Genomic DNA, 19,211 nt, shown 5'->3' with positions numbered 1-19,211 from the left:
TCTGTTAAAGCCATAACTTGTTATTTTAGGCCAAGTTTAGTTTGACGGTCCCTTGATCAATCAAAAAAAATAAGTTTTATTTTCAGATTATCTTTTGCTCTTTTTAGTCAAATCTTTTGTGCTGCAGGGAAATGTCTCAGATTGTGTGACTGTATTAATGTACAATGTACAGCAGGGACATTTCAGGACAGTCAGTGGTGTCATGTGTGAAATGTGATGAAACCTGTATATAAGGTCAAACTATCTAAGCAGACTGTTTGTCTTTAAGGGTTTCAAGAGGTGACAGCAATTCAGCAGTGGGAATTTTTTCATTTTATTTGGCCAAAACATACAAAACCAATCCACCAATCACATTTGAGAGTGATGACGCATCCCAAGAGCCCACTTCCTAAAGAAATCTGCTTTATATGATCAAATAAAGTTTCAGAAAACATCGTGAAGCACAAAACATGTCCAGGAAACACTTTTAACAGCCTCCTTCTCATCAAGTGACCAAATCCAGATAATTACACCGTGTTTGTTGTTTAGACAACAGCTCTGCATGAATGAAAATCACACACACAAATTAACATTTTTGCTTTTGTTCTCAGGTCTGTCAAATCCATGTTCTGCTACTTTTAGTGTTTATTAGATGAGCATCCCTGACATCTCATCACAAAAGGTGCTTTTAAACTTGAGCTTGACCGACTGGCTCTTTTACACACTAACGTATTCATTAAAACGGGGAACAGGAGCAAACAAAGTGTTTACTGAACAATCAATATTGCTGCATCTGTGACTAATGGGTGGAATTATTTTAGCTTCCAGAAACGCGAGGCTGTTCGTGGAGCAATCTTTGTCTACAACCACAGCCTCAGCCAAGGCACAAAAAAAAAGCTGCAAATAATAGAACTGATTACCTCTTAACAACGGTACATATCCAGCGTTTAGGATTTATTACACACTGAGTGAGTAGTGGGTTCTTGCAGCTTACAGGACTTAAACAATCTGCTGCTGTCTTGACACCAGAAGCCACTGAGCCACGGCAGGTTGGGCCAAAGGATGCTCAACATGATTTGGCTCATTAGTGTTTCCCAACATGTGAAACTATTGCTCTGAAGACGTGCACCTGGAACTTCCCGGTTTGTAAACTACAGGTAAAACACAAGAACCTCGTTACTAAACGTCACTGGTTTAGGTTTTGTAAATTCTCCGCTTCCGGTTGGTTCCTGCAGTGATAAATATCAAACATTATTTAACTAACTTAAATCATTAGAGGATCCCCAGTGTGCTTTGAGAACCAATACGAGTCTTTAACTCTGCCAAAATATAATCATAATAATAATAATAATAATATCAATTCCACATTTTCATGAGGAGGTTTGTACAGAAGCTCCTCACTGGTGCTTTAGTGATTTGCCCACAAGTCTCACGTTTGACACACTTTTCCAACATCTAACATGGCAACGACAGCAGCCACTGATGCTCATTTTGTGACTTTTGCTGCACTGGGGGGAGAAAACACACAAGCTTTAAGCCCAGGAAACAACAATAAAGTCACTGTCCCGTCCTTCTTGTCCCACAATACTTACAATCCATAAAGGTTTTTAAACAAAAAAACAAACCCATTCACACTTTTATTCATCTGAATGGCAGCTGGAAGTCGACATAGTACTGTCCCACGTCTGGCTCTGGTCAGTAATACCTGCCCCAGAGTCTCCTGCTGTCTGTCAATAGATCAGGTCCCCGAGGAGGTTTTACTGTCATCGATCAGACCTGAATAACTTACAGTCCTTCAGCAACTTCGGTGAGACTGGTGTTGGTGGGGTCAGAGGTCAGATATGTCGAGGGCACCAAGCTCCCTCTAAGGCAGCCATGTTGATTCCTCTCAGATCGCCAAAGTCGTCACCGTCTCCGTCGCAGTACTCGCCGTCATCGTCGTGGTCGTCCAAGCGCGGTGTGTAGCTGCTGGCTGCCTTCTGCTGCAGATGTGACACAGCACCAGGAACAAAACGAGCGCTTTAGTGAAGCTGAAACTCAGATGATGATCGTTTTTACATTATGAGTTGTCAGTGAAGTTCAAATCAAACCAGATCTGGTTGTAAAAAACAATTCCAGAGTATTTAGACTTTGATTTTTACAAAAGAGGAAATAGTCTGTTTGGTCCAAACAGTGAAAAGAAAACAGTCATTTCAAACTGCGATTTTCAATGTTTACAATTTACCGTTCTAACGACTGGCTCTCTGAAGGGGGGGCACACCATGTGGAAGCGAGGGATGGCCACCTGGAAAACTTCTTCTTTACAGGCTGCAAGAAAAGCAAACATCAGAACAACTACAAAGAATCGTTTCTTGTGCTTTTGGCTTTACATTAAAATGAGATGCAGCTGGTTTACAGTTAAATTTAAACTATTCCACCGGTGTGTATAAGCCCCCAGCTACCAAGACCATAGTGCTTTCTACACAGTAAAGCAGTTACCTAGTCTGTGGAAGGTGTAATGACCCTCCATGTACTCTGATGGGGTGGAAAAGGTGGTGCAGCTGGCGTACTCGTGGACCTTTCCAGGTGTCATCACCGGAAACTCTCCTGTACAAACACAGACGCACAGCTTGAGTAGCTCATCTCAGCCAATCACAATACCGTTGCATTGTATACATGTAATACACGAAATACGAGCAGCGTACCGACCACGCCGGGCCCTTGGACTTCTTCCACGTTGCCATCAGACGTGGTGATCTTCCAGTAGCGGCTGTCGAGCTGACAGGCAGCGTCAGGTGAGGCGCTGCTTGACATCTCTATTCTAAAAAGACACATTTGTAAACACACAGGTGTGGCATTCACTGTCCCTACAGTACAGGTAGAGCCGTACCTGATGCGGTAGGTGAAGAAGAAGTGCGGTGGATGGACGGAGGAAAGCTCAGGCAGGAAGGAGGTAGAAACAGAGATTGTGATGTCACCAGTGGTCGCCACACAACTTTTATCGTGCACATATCTGTAGACACAAGTACACGCGAGTCAAATTTCAAACTAAACTCCGTGTGAATTATAACTCATTGTTCAAAAACAGAATCGAAACAACATCTGTATAAAGTTATCAAAGGATTCGAATAAAGAATTGATTTATTTATTTATTAGTTTGTTTAGCTGTGCACATGCGTTACCTGAAGATTTGGTCTCTGATGATTGGATATTCTCCTGTGACTACGTTATGGACGTAAGTGGTGAACCACTCTAAGAAACAGGAACCTGAAACACACACACTGAATTCCAATGCAAGTACATGTTTGTACAGAAACAAGCAACATTGCTAATATTAATCTTTAATATAGCGACGGATCCACCTGGTGTCATGGTTGCATCTCCCTAACTTAAAATGGCAAATAGAGTAAAAGAAAAACATTTTTTCATCAAGGTTAGGTTCACTTAGCTGTGAATGGGTGATTGAGATAAATGAACCAACCTGTGATGAACATGTCAATGGCCGAAGGATCCTGAGCTGTTTGGTCCTGAAATACAAAACCAGAAAACCGGGCATGGCAGGTGGTCACTTCATAATTTATTTAAAATATAGCAGCTACGTTGCCATAATACTGTGCTAAACCTTACTTTTAATCATTTTCAATACATGTTGTATTATGAACAACAAGAACACAACCATAAGCTTGATGTCATAAAAACCTGGGGGAAAAACGTCTGTCAAACAAACACAGAAAAGTGTGTCACCTGTTCAGACTGAATCCACAGAACTGTCCCTTAATTACAGTGCACGTGAACTCTAATGTTACAGTCTCAGCTAAATTAGCTTTTTCCTCTCTGTGAAGCACATAATGAGATTTATTTTGAAAGGACAAGCAGACAGGAAGGTCACGTACGGGGCAGGGGTAGAAGCTTTCAAACATCCTGCGTCCCTCCACGGGCTGCAGAGCCATGTACTGGCTGAGTCCAGTGTGGAAGCAGAAGGTGAGCGGGAGGCACCGTCTCATCCCCTTCCTCTGCTGGAAACCTCCGGCTGCTGTCTCCACGTCCAGCAGCACTTCCGACCGGTAGTGGTTAGACAGGGACATGCTGCCCATCAGCCTGAGGACACACACACAGCTGGTGGTCAGACAGGGAGGCACCTACTGTCTCCCTGTCTGACAGAAAACTGATTTAGTTTAAAAAAGAAACACATAGATTACATTTATATGTCACTTTAGTCCAAGTGACTGAGGTCATTTCAAACACAGAAGACAGAAACAAAAGCTTGATATTAATGGCAACATTCTGTGATCTTTGTAAATTGTATTCAGCAGATACAGACCCTGGGATGACCAGTTTCTGTCCATTGTGGATGCGGTATGAGCAGCGATAGTCTTCTGGAAGTCTGTAGCCAATCTGAGCCTCAATGTCATTGAGCTCCACCTCTGTGGCTCCCTCTGAAGAAAGCACAATATTAGAGTAACAAGTCAAAGGGAAGACAGAATCTGTGAGTCTTCACATAAGTATTGAGACACTTTTCCTCTTTCCAGACGGTTGTTTACAGCTGCATTAACAGACATTTGGCAGTGGTGTCTGAGGTGTATTTAAGTCTAATATTCCCTGTGTCTTTTCCTCTGGTATCAGCTGTATCAATTACTGCTGATGCAAATAAGCACTATTGCTGCTGCTCCATGATAAAAAACCAGAAAAACGTTCCTCTGAAGATGCATTTATAGGGTTTTATTGTGAAGGAGCTAGAAGTTCCGAGTTTTAAAGTTTCTGTCTCTGTCAGCCAAGAGTTAGATGCTTAGCTTGTACAAATTCAATGACGCACATTTATGCGTTTGATCAGCTGTGGGATTTTTCCAGAAGTGGACAATTTAATGTGCAAACATAAGAATTTTAATTTTAAAAACTGGCACCTAAAAAGTTTCCAGTATCAACAAAGACATTTCAGTACAGACACAAACATTACTTTTGTTAAGTATGAACATGTTGTATATGTGTATTCCTCAACCACAGTGCGTTTCAACCCGGAGTGGTTTACACTGGTGGTACCTCACCTTTGAGCGATGCGATCATTCGTGGACACCTCTGCTGCAGGAAGCTCTTCAGCTGCTCCCAGGCCTTCTTCAGGTCTGGGTAGTACTGGATGTAACGGCCCAGGTCTTTGTAGTACTGTTTGAACAGACAGTACCAGGACCCACTGCTCTTCAGCCGGTCTGCACTGAAAACACAGAAACAAACGCAGTCAGGGGAGAGTTGTCCCAAACTGCAGCTTCATGTAAAGAAATCAAATATGTTTTTCCGAGCAGTACTCACTCTGTGAGCAGCCAGTGTTTGGAGCATAACGATTTCCACAGCGGGTTGTGTTTGGAGAGCTCATTCAACCTCCTGCTGACATAACTACAACTACAGGAAGGAAGCCAGTTAGCTCCTTCATTTAAAAACAAGAGCAGACACACATCCATTGGCTGTAGCTTCTTCAGTTTGAAGATTTCCTGTTTGCTGTGTTTCATACTGATCACACACAAATCTGAAGAGGTTTACCTTGACTTTGGGAGTTTATAACACTGTAACTCGTTTGTGACACTTTACTCTTACGTTTCTTTAATCCTTGAAGGGGTGAACACCGCACCGTGTTTACTCAGGTACATGGTTTCATTAAAGCAGTGAACACGTGAGAACCTCGACATAAGGAAACGTAAACAAAGCGTTAGCAGCTGTTAGCAGCCGGCTAACTGTAAACACGATCTTTATCATCTTACGACCGACTTTAAAGTAATTGTGCTAACATTGTGCTACGTGACAACTAATGTTTAGCTCTGATTTTCTTTTAACTTGCTGATACCAATCCACAGTTACTCTTTCTGACACGTTTCTGGTGTGAATTAAAACAAAAGTAATAGATACATGCTAAGCTAACGAGGTGCTTCGGCTCGGTATGAACGTCTTTTAGGCGACAGCAGCTAATTTCTCCAAACTAGCTTCATTCACGGTTAATTCACTGACAGAAAGTTTATATACTCGTATTTGCATTAGTGGTAAACTTTTGGCGTCTTGTCTCCGTCTCTCACAGAGAAGCTTCACTAACTACTTCTTAACACTTCCACTGCTGAAGCAGGGACTTGTTGTTAGCTGTTAGCTGCTAACCGGAGGCGTTTTTTATTAGCAAACAAACATTATTTAGTTCATTGTGTTTTCACTTTTTCGATACATTTTGATACATACTGGATCAGGTCTCTGAAGTCCAGGAAGGACAAAATGTGCAGCAGCGGGTCTGAAGGAAGGTGATCCATCCGTAACAGGGTGAAAGCGGCCATTGTTAGCGTCGCCTCTCCGACTTCTTCTGTGGTGCCCAGCGTAAAGGCGGTAACAGCGACACCGTCTGTCCCGGTGCAGTACTACTATGTACCGTGTACATACACGGTACATGTTACTACTATGTATCGTGTCTGTACACGGTTCATAGTACTACTATGTACTACGTACATGTAAGTCCCTTCCTTCAGAAATCCACATTTAATTTAACCTTTAGTTAGTAGCATTAAAAAGCAAAAGTTGGAGGCGACACACCAGAGCAATCTAACTTTTTAAAAGATATATTTTTTAAATTAACTCATTTCACATTTGTGTTGCAAACTACTTGTTCTACCAGCTGGTTAATAATAATGCAGACTATTAGCTTACTGTATGAGAAAATAAAATAACCAAAATAACCAAAGGTGTCATACGCAGTGGAGTAAAATAAAAATAAAATGGAAAATATTCAAAGTAGAACTCTGTCAAAATTGTACTTGTATATTATTTGAGTTAATGTCACTGTGTTAATGTTGAGTTAATGAACTGTTTCCTCAACAATTTCAAACTCACCCATCACTAAACTGTGTTTTGTTTTCATATTTACACATAGTTAAACCTGTTACATTTCTGATTTATTACTGTAGCAATCTTGATGTACTCTACATTCTGTAATAAATCAAAATATTACTATATGGACTTTCTTATCACAGCTCTTCCTGTCCATTCCACCAGACGACTCCACTGTCTCATCCTGCATTTCTGCCTGCCTCTCAGACATCTCTGTGTGGATGAGAGAAAGACATCTTCAGCCAGTCTCGACGACCAACTGAGCTTTATGGACCATGCAGATTTGCATTCAATATCATCAGAAAGATCAGATCCTAACTCACTAAATATACAGATCTCTACACTAGCTTCCTGTATCTGCTCACATCTGGTTTAAATCTCTGTTAATCACCTCAACAGCTACTTCTTTGCTCAACTCCCGCATTGAGATCTACAATCCTTCCCGCCCGCTGCTGTCTGCCAACGAACGACGTCTGGTGGTCCCAGCACCGCACAGAAGACACCAAGGAAAACTCTTCAGCACAATGATCCCACGATGGTGGAACGAGCTACCAAACTCTGCACTCAGCAAACTCACTGCCAATATTCAATAAATAAATAAATAAATAAAAGTCCTTTCTGCCCTTTCTTGCACTTGAATCTCCTGAACTGTGAACACTTTTCTGATAGGACTTTGCTTTGATGTTTTCTCCTTGACTTGGATTTTTGCTGCCTTGCACCTCACTTGTAAGTCACTTTGGATAAAAGTGTCTGATAAATAAATAATTGTAAATGAAGATGTAAAATCATTTTAACTCATCTTTGATTTTGGCGTTAAATCGGTCGAGTTTTGCAGCCTCCTGACCAAGAAATAAATACCATTTTCAGAAAGATTCTCCAATACATCCAAAAATTAGTTTTATGACAAAAATATTATAAAATTCATGTAGTCATAATAATAATAATAATAATAATAATAATAATAATATGAAATATAAATCATCAATGAAAAATACATTTATTTATAAATGGGTAAGTTAGATAATAACATATTTACATACCAATAATCTAAAAGTTTTCATACTAACATAACTACAGTTACTTGTAGAATCGTGTCTATATATAATAAGACCCATTTAACAAGACCAAGTTTGTGCCTTGAAAAAACAAAACAAAATCTTAAATAACATAAAAACATACAAATACACATTTACAAATGCAAAGCACGAACGATAGAGAATGAGAACAAAGTATATAAAAAATAGAATTTCACAGATTTCGCTACTCATCCAAGCAGCTCAGTCTGATTAAAGTGGCTCTTTGTAGACATACTGTGACTCTGTTTTTGATCTTCTGAGTGGCCCGTTTGAACCTAATTCCATCATTGCTCCTCTCGTTTGGTTCATTCGTGCCTTTTTGTAGTTTTGTCTTTGAAATCACTCTCTGCTTGCCCTTCCCTCAGTGGAGCTGCCCAGCGGCCACAGTTCAGACTGTGGTTGTACCTGGCATCTTCCAGGTGTCAGTCTGTATATGGTGATCAGGGCATTCCTGCAGAAGAGAGGCTCTCAGGCAATGCTCTTTAAGTGTTACCTTACCTTAAGGTTACGTTAGGGACTCTAGCCCACTCAGTAATCTGTCCATGCCCTTGTGTCATCCTGTACAGATCAAACTATGTGCTCAAATAATACTTTACATGGAAAGATACTCTCCCCCTGAACACAGGGACACAAAGGAACCACACAAAGGCCTAAACCCAAACCCAGGATACAGAGGTTCAGTGAATGTGGTGTTGTAGGTGTGGAGGTGGACCAGTTTGTCAGAGGAGACTCTGTAGAAGGACAGAGTCCCAGCAGGACAGTCCACATACACTGCTACTCTGTTAGAGACTGAGGACGAGGGCAGAGGGATGCTGGTGTGTTTCTTATTGTGACAGACAGAGTAACCACGAACAGAGCACTCGATATTCCACGACTGATTATTCCCTCCAAGTCTGTAATCACTGCCGTTTCCTTTCCTCCTGATTCCTCTGTAACTCACTGATATAAAAACCTGTCCTCTCCACTCCACCTCCCAGTAACAGCGACCAGTCAGACCATCACTACACAGCAGCTGAGGCCACCGTTCAAATCTGTCTGGATGATCAGGATACGACTGATGCTCCTCCACGTATGTCACCTTTCTGTTGTTGTCAGACAGTTTGAGCTCTTTGTTTGCAGTGTTGGGATCCAGTGTGAATTGACAGAAATCTGATGGAGACAACAAGACACAAACAGCTGCAGTTATTAATCCATCATCTGTTCATTTCTTGACACTTTGATGATGTGAATGAGTGATGTGACAGTTTGAAGATGGTTGAATGTTGCTGCTTTGTTTCCATCAATCTCATTAAAAACACACTTACACTTCCTCAGACCTGGTCTCAGCCATCGTTCTCCACCAGGCTCCACCCTGAAAGGAGGAGGGGGGTCAGAGCAGCACATTCTCTGTCAGCATGCACACATGGACATTACATGGCTCTTATATCAGAGTATAATCTTGCGTTTAGGTGCCATGTTCCAATAGATCACTTCTTGATGATCACCAAATGTTCTTTTCTTTCAGATAAATGTCTTTTTATTGGCCTTGACTACATCTCAGTGTACTGGTTTACAGGGTTACATCTTTGACATCAGAAACCAATGGGACTCAGGTGTAGCTACAAAACAGCTGATATAACCAAAAAGCTTACGGTGTCGGCCCTAGTTGAAGAAGAACAAATTATTTCTCCACAGCCGAGGAACTAGAGTATTTTCTGTGCTGTGATTTAAAGGAAAACATGTACAGGAGTTTTTTTGTGGTTGGGTGGCTAATTGCTTGCTTTAGTTTTAGGTTATCACACAGCATTTACTCTGTGTGGGGTTGGGAAAAGAGCCAGAATTGCTACAGAAGGTCTCCCCTTACCTAAGAGTCTCTAGTCTCCAGTGTTTATCATCCAGTTCAGCAGACAGCAGCTTCACTCCTGAGTCTCCTGGATGATTGTAGCTCAGGTCCAGCTCTATCAGATGGGAGGGGTTGGAGCTCAGAGCTGAGGCCAAAGAGAAACAGCCTTCCTCTGTGACCAGACAACCTGACAGTCTGCAGTCACGTAAAACAAGTCAGGTGATATGCAAGAACGTTGAAAAACCTAAAACCTCAAACACTGCATTTAAGACATTTGAGAAGCCAACTATATAACAACACTGTCCTATAAAAAGTTTGTGGAAGCAAAACAAAGCGTTACCTTAACCATAGAAACACAATTATGTACATGTTCATGAAGTGAGATAATCTTTTGTCTGAATGTACAATCATGTTTTTTTTTGTTTTGTTTTGTTTTTTAGAAGAATGTTTCATTCACATTTCAGGATTGGTCAATTAAATTGCTTTAAACTGCCCTATGTTACATAATCTTTTCCCCTAAAACAATACTGTTTTACACAAAGTATTAATAAAGGTTAACCTGAGAGTCTCCAGTTGACAGTGTGGACTCTTCAGTCCATCACAGAGTAATTTCACTCCTGAATCCTGCAGGTTGTTGTTACTCAGGTCCAGTTCTCTCAGACTAGAGGACTGAGAGCTGAGAACTGAGGACAGAGCTTCACAGCTTCTCTCTGACAGGTTACAGAGACTCAACCTTAAGAGAAAATAATGAACGAGACAAAAAAAAATTGCATCAAATTCTAATAATTTTTAAACTTACTCTACTGTGTATAATCTGCTTTGTCTGCTAGTGCTGCAGTACTTCTCTGCTTTAAAACAGGTGGAGCTGTTTCACTGCTGTTGTGAATAAAAATTTGAATAAAATAAAAATGTGTGTCTTGCAAAAAAATATTTGGGGCCACTGATAAGTGGCTAAGTAGGTTAAAATCACCATCCCTTCTGTCATATCTCACCAAGCCACCCTCATATGCCCTAACTCCATAAAAAGGACTATCTCACTGCTGCAGCAGCAGCTGCTGTGTGTGTAGGAGCTGCCCCCCCCCTCCCCCCTCTCTGCATTGGACAGGGAGGAAGACAGTGGAGTAAGTGCATCAGAAATAGCACAACTATAACGTCATATCTGTTTTTCTCATACACTGTTCCAGAGCTAAAGAAAATCCTGAAACCAGTCAACGTTCCTACTCAGAGTCACTCACGCTCTCGAGCTCTGCAACAGGCCGTTAATACAGAACCCGTGTTAACAGCTTTAAAAAAAACGAGTGTTGTTAAAAGAACATTTTCGTTAATGTGGTAACAGCACCGGTATTTACAGGGTTATCTGTTATAGGAAGCTTTCATATAAATGAAGTGGAGTACCCTTAAATTTCTCCCCTCATTTTGTGCACAATAAGGTTATTATTATTAATTATTGGGTTTATCCTTGTCTAAATATTTAATGTTTTTTTTTTTCTGTTTCTAACAAGGTGTACTTTGCCGAGTTTTGTTTGGGATGGACTGGTGCAATAGTGAATTATCTTAGGTGGCTGTTCCTTTGAACTGTGAGGGAGAAACTTTGTCCATATCACTGGTAAGGGTTTCTGAAGTACTTAAAGAACTCCTCCTCATCTGACCTTGACTTTCAGCATGGACTGGGATGTTTTGAGTCGAGGGTTAAGTAGCTAACCTCCATCACCTCCAAGTCACTTCCAAGTTTGAGGCCATGGTTCTGTGCCGGAAAATGGTGGATTGCCCCCTTCAGATTGGAAATGAGTCACTGCCCCGATTAAATGAGTTTAAGTATCTTGTGGTTTTGCCCTGACAGGCGGATTGGTACAACTTCAGCAGCAATGTGTTCATGATACTGAACTGTTGTGATGAAGAAGAAGCCAGACCACAAGAGAGACCCTTATTTTACCAGTTAGTTTACATTCCAACCTTCACCTATGGTCAAGAGCTCTGGATAGGGGCCAAAAGAATAAGATTGCAACCCAACTTTGGGTAAGCAGAGGATAATGGATGGATGAATAGAGGATCGACAAATGGACTAAAAAGTAAAACTTTGCATTTGCCATGCACAACCACTGCCCAAAATCAAGACTGAATCAGCAAGGCTTGAATTAACACACTGAGTTCTTGCAGTACAGAACAGACACTTTAATGTAAACAAAAGTTACCTGAGAGTTTCCAGACTAGAGAGTGAACTCTCCAGACCAGCAGAAAGCAGCTTGGCTCCTGAATCCTGCAGGTTGTTGATACTTAAGTCAAGCTCCTTCAGACTAGAGGACTGGGAACTGAGAAGTGAGGACAGAGCTTTACAGCTTCTCTCTGAGAGGTTACAGCCACTCACACTATTGAGACAATAATAAGAAAAAGTGAGTCAGGCTTATTTATTTCTCTGACCTATTGCAGCAGCATTCTTAGCAATTCTAACAATCTTTGTACTAACATACATGTGTACTTACATTGCTTTGCTTGAGGCTTGAACCACTAACAGTAGCCTCAGAAGAGCCTCCTCAGAAGGAAAGTATTTTTTCAGATCAAACACATCCAAATGTTTTTCTGATGACAGTAAGATAAAGGCCAAAGCTGACCACTGAGCAGATGACAGTCTATCTGTGGATAAAATTCCTGAATTCAGGTATCGCTGTATCTTCTCTAACAGAGAACTGTCATTCAGTTCATTCAAACAGTGGAACAGATTGATGCCTCTCTCTACAGATAGATCCACCTCAATTTTCTTCTTGATGTACTGGACTGTTTTCTGATTGGTCTCCAGGCTACTTCCTGTCTGTGTCATCAGGCCTCGTACAAGTTTCTGATTCACCTGCAATGAAAGACCCATAAAGAAGCGGAGGAACAAGTCCAGGTGTCCATTTGGACTTTGTAGGGCCTTGTCCACAGCAATCTGGTAAAGATGTATCTCTGCAGATCCATCCTTTCTTGTTTGAGACTTCAGGTAAGTTGACTGTTCTGACAGCAGATTGACTCCAGAGTTGATGAAAGTCAGATGGACATGAAGAGCAGCCAGAAACTCCTGAACACTCAGATGGACGAAGCAGAACACCTTGTCCTGGTACAGTCCTCTCTCCTCTATAAAGATCTGTGTGAACACTCCTGAGTACACTGAGGCTGCTGTGATATCGATGCCACACTCTGTCAGGTCTGATTCATAGAAGATCAGGTTTCCTTTCTGCAGCTGCTCAAAAGCCAGTTTTCCCAGAGACTCAATCATCTTCCTGCTCTCTGGACTCCAGTGTTGATCTGTCTCAGCTCCTCCATCATACTTGATGTTCTTCAGTTTGGACTGAACCACCAGAAAGTAAATATACATCTCAGTCAGGGTCTTGGGCAGCTCTCCTCCCTCTCTGGTTTTCAACACATCCTCCAGAACTGTAGCAGTGATCCAGCAGAAGACTGGGATGTGGCACATGATGTGGAGGCTTCGTGATGTCTTGATGTGGGAGATGATTCTGCTGGCCTGCTTTCCATTTCTAAACCTCTTCCTGAAGTACTCCTCCTTCTGTGGGTCAGTGAACCCTCTGACCTCTGTCACCATGTCAACACACTCAGGAGGGATCTGATTGGCTGCTGCAGGTCGTGTGGTGATCCAGAGGCGAGCAGAGGGAAGCAGGTTCCCCCTGATGAGGTTTGTCAGCAGCACATCCACTGAGGTGGACTCTGTAACATCAGTCAGGATCTTGTTGTTCTTAAAGTCCAGAGGAAGTCGACACTCATCCAGACCGTCAAAGATGAACACAACCTTGAACTCTTCAAACCTGCAGATTCCTGCTTCTTTGGTTTCAGGAAAGAAGTGATGAACAAGTTCCACTAAGCTGAACTTTTTCTCTTTCAGCACATTCAGCTCTCTGAAAGTCAATGGAAATGTGAACTGTATGTCCTGGTTGGCTTTGTCTTCAGCCCAGTCCAGAGTGAACTTCTGTGTTAAGACTGTTTTCCCAATGCCAGCCACTCCCTTTGTCATCACTCTTCTGATTGGTCCATCTCTTCCAGGTGAGGCTTTAAACATGTCTTCATGTCTGATTGTTGTTTCTGGTCTGACTGGTTTCCTGGATGCTGTTTCAATCTGTCTGACCTCATGTTCATCATTGACCTCTCCAGTCCCTCCCTCTGTGATGTAGAGCTCTGTGTAGATCTGATTCAGAAGGGTTGGGTTTCCTGCTTTAGCGATGCCCTCAAACATATGCTGGAATTTCTGCTTCAGGTTAGATTTAAGTTTATGTTGGCACATGGTGGGACATTCTGAAGGGATAAACAACACATAAAATCAGTGCTGCAAAGAGCAGCAAAAAGAAGCTCTAGGCTGGTAAGTATTATGACAGTAACATAAATTGGTTATCAATGGGATTGATTTCTTGTTCTATAGAATAAATACCACTTATAGGACTGTCTTTATAGTACATTACACCTTAGGCCAGACATTTTCAGCAGGACAGGACAAAGACGAAGACACTTATGATGCAGGGGCTGAATAATTTTGAGAACGCATTGGTCATTACAAGTAGCCTTTTGTGTTCTTTTTGAAGTAACATAATTTGTGTTGAGCTATTTAAATTGTTTGTTTGATATATTCATTGAAAACTGCTGAATGTTTGTAAATGTTGCCAATACACCTAATTTTTAATGAGGGTTGAATCATTTTAAGTGCATCTGCATAAGAGTGAGTTAAAGGCAGACTGGATCAGTCAGATGGGCCTAAGTGTTTAGAGCACTTTGTGTTTCTTATTAATTTTAGAAATGTTTTAAACGACTCAATAGATGAGTTGAAGGAAATGATGTGCAGCTTATTCAATAATGAAAATGATCATTAGCTGCAGTTGGATACGAAACATTTTTTATTTGTTTCACATCAAATTGCTTGTTAGCATCTCTGACAAAAAAAAAAAAAAAGATTGTCAGCATCATTTAATACCAGTGAACCACGATTTGGAATAATTTAATAATCTCTGGGTCCGATCCATTTGGGTCTGTTTTTTTTACATGACTCTATTAATGTTCAAATCCATTTGCTACAGGTCTGTTTCAGCTTGTGTTCAAACTTTTAACAGAGCTCTACTGTGACTGGTGTGCGACAGGTGCCTATTGCTATGCAAACCAGACAGCTATCGGGATATTTCTGTGCAGCTTAAACTCAGGATGTTGGTTGGGATGGATATTTCCTCTCTTCTTCTCATAGGTGGACCTACCATTTGCTGCACAGCATGTGCCTCCGTGTGCCTAAACATGATGCTCAGCTTGAGATGCAATCAGGGACAGTGCTGGGTGTGAATATTTAAGTGTCCTTAAATATTTTGCAACCAATGGCTAAATTATAAGGCGAATAATTATCTTAAAGACTGAATCAACATCTGCATTTATAGAATGACTGTTTCATAACACAACCCAGGAATTTTTAAGGAAATCCTCTTACTGCTGTGCAGACAGTCAGCAAGCTCCTCCTGCTTCATTCTCCTCAGGAAGTTCACTGTGATCTTCACAAATGACTCTCTGCTGCTCCTCCTCTGCTCTTCATCCTCACCATCCAACACCTCCTCATCCTCCCTCTGACTCTCTAAGTATTCTGGGTAATCTGGACTCAGACTCTTCTGGATCTTCTTCAGCTCGTTCTTCACAAAAGTGACAATGTTGTCCTCCAGCAGCTGGAACAGAAAACTATATGAATGACACAATCCAAGTAAAACCATGGAGCCAAACATCAGATCCATGTTGGACAGACTGACAATCCACTGGTCTAAAAAGTGCAGCATGGACATTATTGTGGACACAACAGATGGAAAAGTAGTAGTTGTACATGTACAGACCATAAATATGGAGTCCAGGTGTGTTTGATGCTGCTGGGCAGACTGACCACTGGGAACCTCTGAGCTCTGCTGGTCCACTCTGTGGAGGAACCAGAAAGAATGAGCTCACATTATGTCTGTCCACACAGAGACACACGCAAGGTAAAGGTCCATTTAGCAGTTAGTAGTCCTGCTGATCCACTTGAAAAGTGGATCAGCGGATCAGGAAACAGTTTGTTTGCAGCTGTTGGTTTTTCCTTCACCAGTCAGTTCAGTTGATAAAAACAAGAAAAGACATTTGAAACTGAATAACATTAAACTACTTCATAATAAAACAAATTTAAATTGAAAATTTTTCTTGAAGACACAGCTGGTGTTTAGTTACGGGAGAGACTAACCTATAATACATCCTGATAGAAAAGTACCACTCTTTTATTAAGGTAGCACATTTCAATAAAGCCAAAATGTTCAGCATGATTCTTCCTGGATACAAAATTTTTGAAGATGTTTAATTGGTATCACTTTAAAATGAAGTTGAAACTGAAATTACTGAAACTGACATAGGGAGTGAAATAATCTTATAAGGAACGACAAAACATTTGCAGAATTTCAAATAATTGAACTGAGAAGAACTTATTTGAACATTAACTTCTATCCATGCATTTGAAGTGGCTTATCTAAAGGCCAGGTCACAGTGGCAGCATGTTCACTAAGGTCGCCCAAATTTCTCTAGCTCTTCCTGGGGGATGTGTTTTGGATTAACCCCAGGGTGTCCTCCCAGGTGGATGATCCCTAAAATCCTCCCACGGAAGGCACCCTGTAACCACCTCAACTGGCTCCTTATGATGTGAAGGCTGAGCTCAGCTACTCTACAAAGAAGCTTATTTCAGCCTCCTGAATTGGCAATCTTGTTCTTTGGCTTATGGCTCAGGTCACCGTCTGCTTTACTACTGACCACACACATCTGTCTTTCGATCTCATTTTACCCTCACTCGTGAAACTACTGCTACTAACTACTAATTCAACTATTAGAGCGGGGAATCTCTCCAAACCTGAAGAAAACAATTCAACCTTTTCCGAGAGAAACCCTCTTGGAGGTGCTGACTCTCAGTGGTAAACTGCCCTGGTGCACTCTGAAGATCACAGTTTGATGAGGCCAATTGAACCACATTGCACCAGCTAAAGATCAGACAGACAGAAAAGCAAACAGACTGTGGCTTATATATAAAAAAGAAGCTAATTTATTATATTATAAAGGATTTTTTTCAAATGATCTTTTTCTTTATTTTTTTATATTGTATTGTGTTCAGCAGCAACATCCCATCATTTTTAAATTCTTACCTTCCATCAACAGATTGCCTAAAAGCAATAGGTGGCTCCATTGATAGGTTACTCATCATGGACACACAGCTGGGTTCAGGTTCATGGTCAGAGTCAGGATCGGGTCCAGTTCCAGCAGAGTCTGGTCTGTGCAGCTTCTCTGGTCTTGAACACAACACAGACAGAGGTCAGAGTGTGAATAATGATGGCGGAGTGATTGTTGGTGCTGAGCTCTGACATGGAGAAGAGTCATGGACAGTTAGAGATCCTCATCTCACCTCTGAGCTTTGGTCTGGCTCTCAGGTTCCCAGCACAGAGTGGTTTTAGAGGGAGGGTCTCCCTCCTCTCTGTCCTCACACTGATCCATGCTGCTGAATTCACACACACTTTCTACCTTCCTGTGGAGAGAAAACACACATCCTTCATCTGTACATCAACTACAATCCTCCTCTCCATCATTTCTCCTTCTTCTCTGCTTCATATCAGTGGCAGCTGAATGCAGTCAGAGGAAGCTGCCATCAGCTGCTCCACGTCTACCATCAGTCTGAGATGGAGGCACCAAGACATTCACTGCCAAACACAAGGACTGAGAATCACAGACTTAATCGTCACAATCTCTATGTCCACAGCATCTATAACGATGATGACTTTATATCAAAAACAATATTAAAATCAGCAGCAACAAGTTCTAATAAAAAAAGACAAGTGGCAAATACAGACGTTTTCTCCGTAAGTTTTCTTCATTGTTTTACTTAATGCTCAAAGTCCAGCAGAATAACTTCATAAGGAGACACGTTTATTCAAACAAGGGTCAACATTTTAATAAAGAGAGACTAGAGAAATCTACGAGTTGATTTATTTAGAAAGAGCAGCAGACGAACTCGCATGGACGAGGATGTTTCATGTGACGTCTTCCTGGTTTCACAAGCTGCCGTGAGTACGAGCAACCGCCGACTTTAACGTTTTTTAAAGTCAGTTTTTAGATGAGGAATATTTCTGCCATTTCTAGTGCAGGTGAACTTAAGGCAGCTATGATTTGTATCGTGAACAGCAGTTATTGAAAACCCACATTACCTTTCGATGGAGAGGAGAACATGCGTCACATCTGTGGCCCCAAAGTGAAACTAGCGTTACGCTGTCGGAGACGAAACAAGGTGCTGAGACACGTGACCGCACGGAGAGAGCCGAGTTACCTTTACTGTCAATCAGCTGTTTGTTTATTTAGAATTTATTCTAATGAATTTATTAGTTCTCCAGATATAATAAACCGTACATTAATAATTTTGGTTGCGCGTAAGAAGTAACTTATGAAATGTTCACATTCTACTATTTCTAACTCCAAATACTCATAAATACATAATAATAAAAAGAAACATCCCTTGCATGAATTATCTGCCTGGGTGCAACAAACAGAAAATTCTACAGTGAAATGTATTTTTTAAAAATCTGTGTACATGTGCGTAAGAACTAAATTATTATCATTATTGCTCATGACCTATAACATCGGTGTCACCACTATCAGATTTTGGGGTTTACATTCTCTGTCTGTCTTTAGACAAACTTTTAACCATCTCTCCTTTATTCACTCTGCTGCGTTTTTTCCATCTGCATCCTGTTGTTACACATGTGCAGTTGGAAAAAGCCAATTAAGAAGCTGGTTACATGGCAAAGAAATTCGCATTCTCTGTCAGAAACCTACCTGGAGAAACCAGGTTTCCCTGATCCCCTACCCTGGTTACATAAATGTCCTGTTTACATGACACTTCAGGAATCAGATTTCCAGATAGAGCTGACAGTAACCTGGTTACTTAAGTCCATGTAAACACACTTATTGCTGTGGCTAATTATGGGAATGATCGAGAAAATATTCAAATCCTTTAAAAGTACTAATTCCACAATGTAAACATGTAGAAGAAGCATGTAAGTATCATGGCAGCCTGTAGAGGTTCTAGCACTGACACCTCACAGCTGGAAGGTCCCACCAGTTCAAATCTACCTACAGCAGAGTTTGCATGTTCCCCCTTGAGAATGAGAGAATGAGAATTTTCACTGCTACTGCTTTTTAAGCCAATTGATTGTTTGGTTTGTAAAAAAAATTATTTAGTGACAATGATTGTTTTGACTTTGAAATATATATATGTCAAATGTTGTAACGGTGACACTTATTATGTTTGTAAAAAATAACTTAATCACCAAATAATTGAAAAGGAATATTCTGTGAATCATATAATCAGTAAATTAAGTAATTATATCAGCTTTTATTGAATTTACTGGTTGATAAAGTGCTGAGGTTGGAGCTGCCAGGCAGGAGGTCTAGAGGAAGACCAAAGAGGAGATTTATGGATGTAGTGAGAGAAGAGGATGCAGAGG

General features: G+C 41.1%; 2 protein-coding genes across 5 annotated transcripts; both read right to left on the bottom strand.

Annotated features, from left to right (window-relative positions):
- Nucleotides 1–297: 297 nt before the first annotated feature.
- On the bottom strand, nucleotides 298–6,320 carry fbxo3 (F-box protein 3). 2 transcript variants are annotated; one of them, XM_067501122.1, is made up of 12 exons: nucleotides 6,169–6,320; nucleotides 5,260–5,349; nucleotides 5,001–5,164; nucleotides 4,280–4,394; nucleotides 3,852–4,056; nucleotides 3,440–3,485; nucleotides 3,141–3,225; nucleotides 2,849–2,971; nucleotides 2,664–2,779; nucleotides 2,458–2,565; nucleotides 2,204–2,286; nucleotides 298–1,958 (listed from the first exon to the last, which is right to left on the bottom strand). In XM_067501122.1, the coding sequence occupies exons 1-12, from the start codon at nucleotides 6,258–6,260 to the stop codon at nucleotides 1,815–1,817; spliced, it is 1,371 nt and encodes a 456-aa protein (XP_067357223.1). In that variant the 5' UTR covers nucleotides 6,261–6,320; the 3' UTR covers nucleotides 298–1,814. The 2 variants fall into 2 exon arrangements, with proteins under 2 accessions (XP_067357223.1, XP_067357222.1); XM_067501121.1 differs by having other exon boundaries at nucleotides 298–1,961; nucleotides 6,169–6,319.
- Nucleotides 6,321–7,680: 1,360 nt separating this feature from the next.
- LOC137125474 (NLR family CARD domain-containing protein 3-like) lies at nucleotides 7,681–19,118 on the bottom strand. 3 transcript variants are annotated; one of them, XM_067500985.1, is made up of 12 exons: nucleotides 17,916–19,118; nucleotides 17,120–17,411; nucleotides 16,863–17,006; nucleotides 16,593–16,700; nucleotides 15,543–15,621; nucleotides 15,152–15,380; nucleotides 12,186–13,983; nucleotides 11,898–12,071; nucleotides 10,265–10,438; nucleotides 9,727–9,900; nucleotides 9,188–9,234; nucleotides 7,681–9,032 (listed from the first exon to the last, which is right to left on the bottom strand). In XM_067500985.1, exons 2-12 carry the CDS (start codon nucleotides 17,206–17,208, stop codon nucleotides 8,476–8,478), a joined length of 3,573 nt encoding a protein of 1,190 aa, XP_067357086.1. In that variant the 5' UTR covers nucleotides 17,209–17,411; nucleotides 17,916–19,118; the 3' UTR covers nucleotides 7,681–8,475. The 3 variants fall into 3 exon arrangements, with proteins under 3 accessions (XP_067357086.1, XP_067357087.1, XP_067357088.1); XM_067500986.1 differs by having other exon boundaries at nucleotides 17,120–17,239; XM_067500987.1 differs by lacking the exon at nucleotides 16,593–16,700 and having other exon boundaries at nucleotides 7,682–9,032.
- Nucleotides 19,119–19,211: the final 93 nt, after the last annotated feature.

Source organism: Channa argus, chromosome 4, assembly GCF_033026475.1.
Source record: "Channa argus isolate prfri chromosome 4, Channa argus male v1.0, whole genome shotgun sequence".
Lineage (NCBI taxonomy): Eukaryota > Metazoa > Chordata > Actinopteri > Anabantiformes > Channidae > Channa > Channa argus.
Note: the sequence above shows the minus strand (reverse complement) of the source record. Positions and strands in the feature narration are given on the sequence as shown.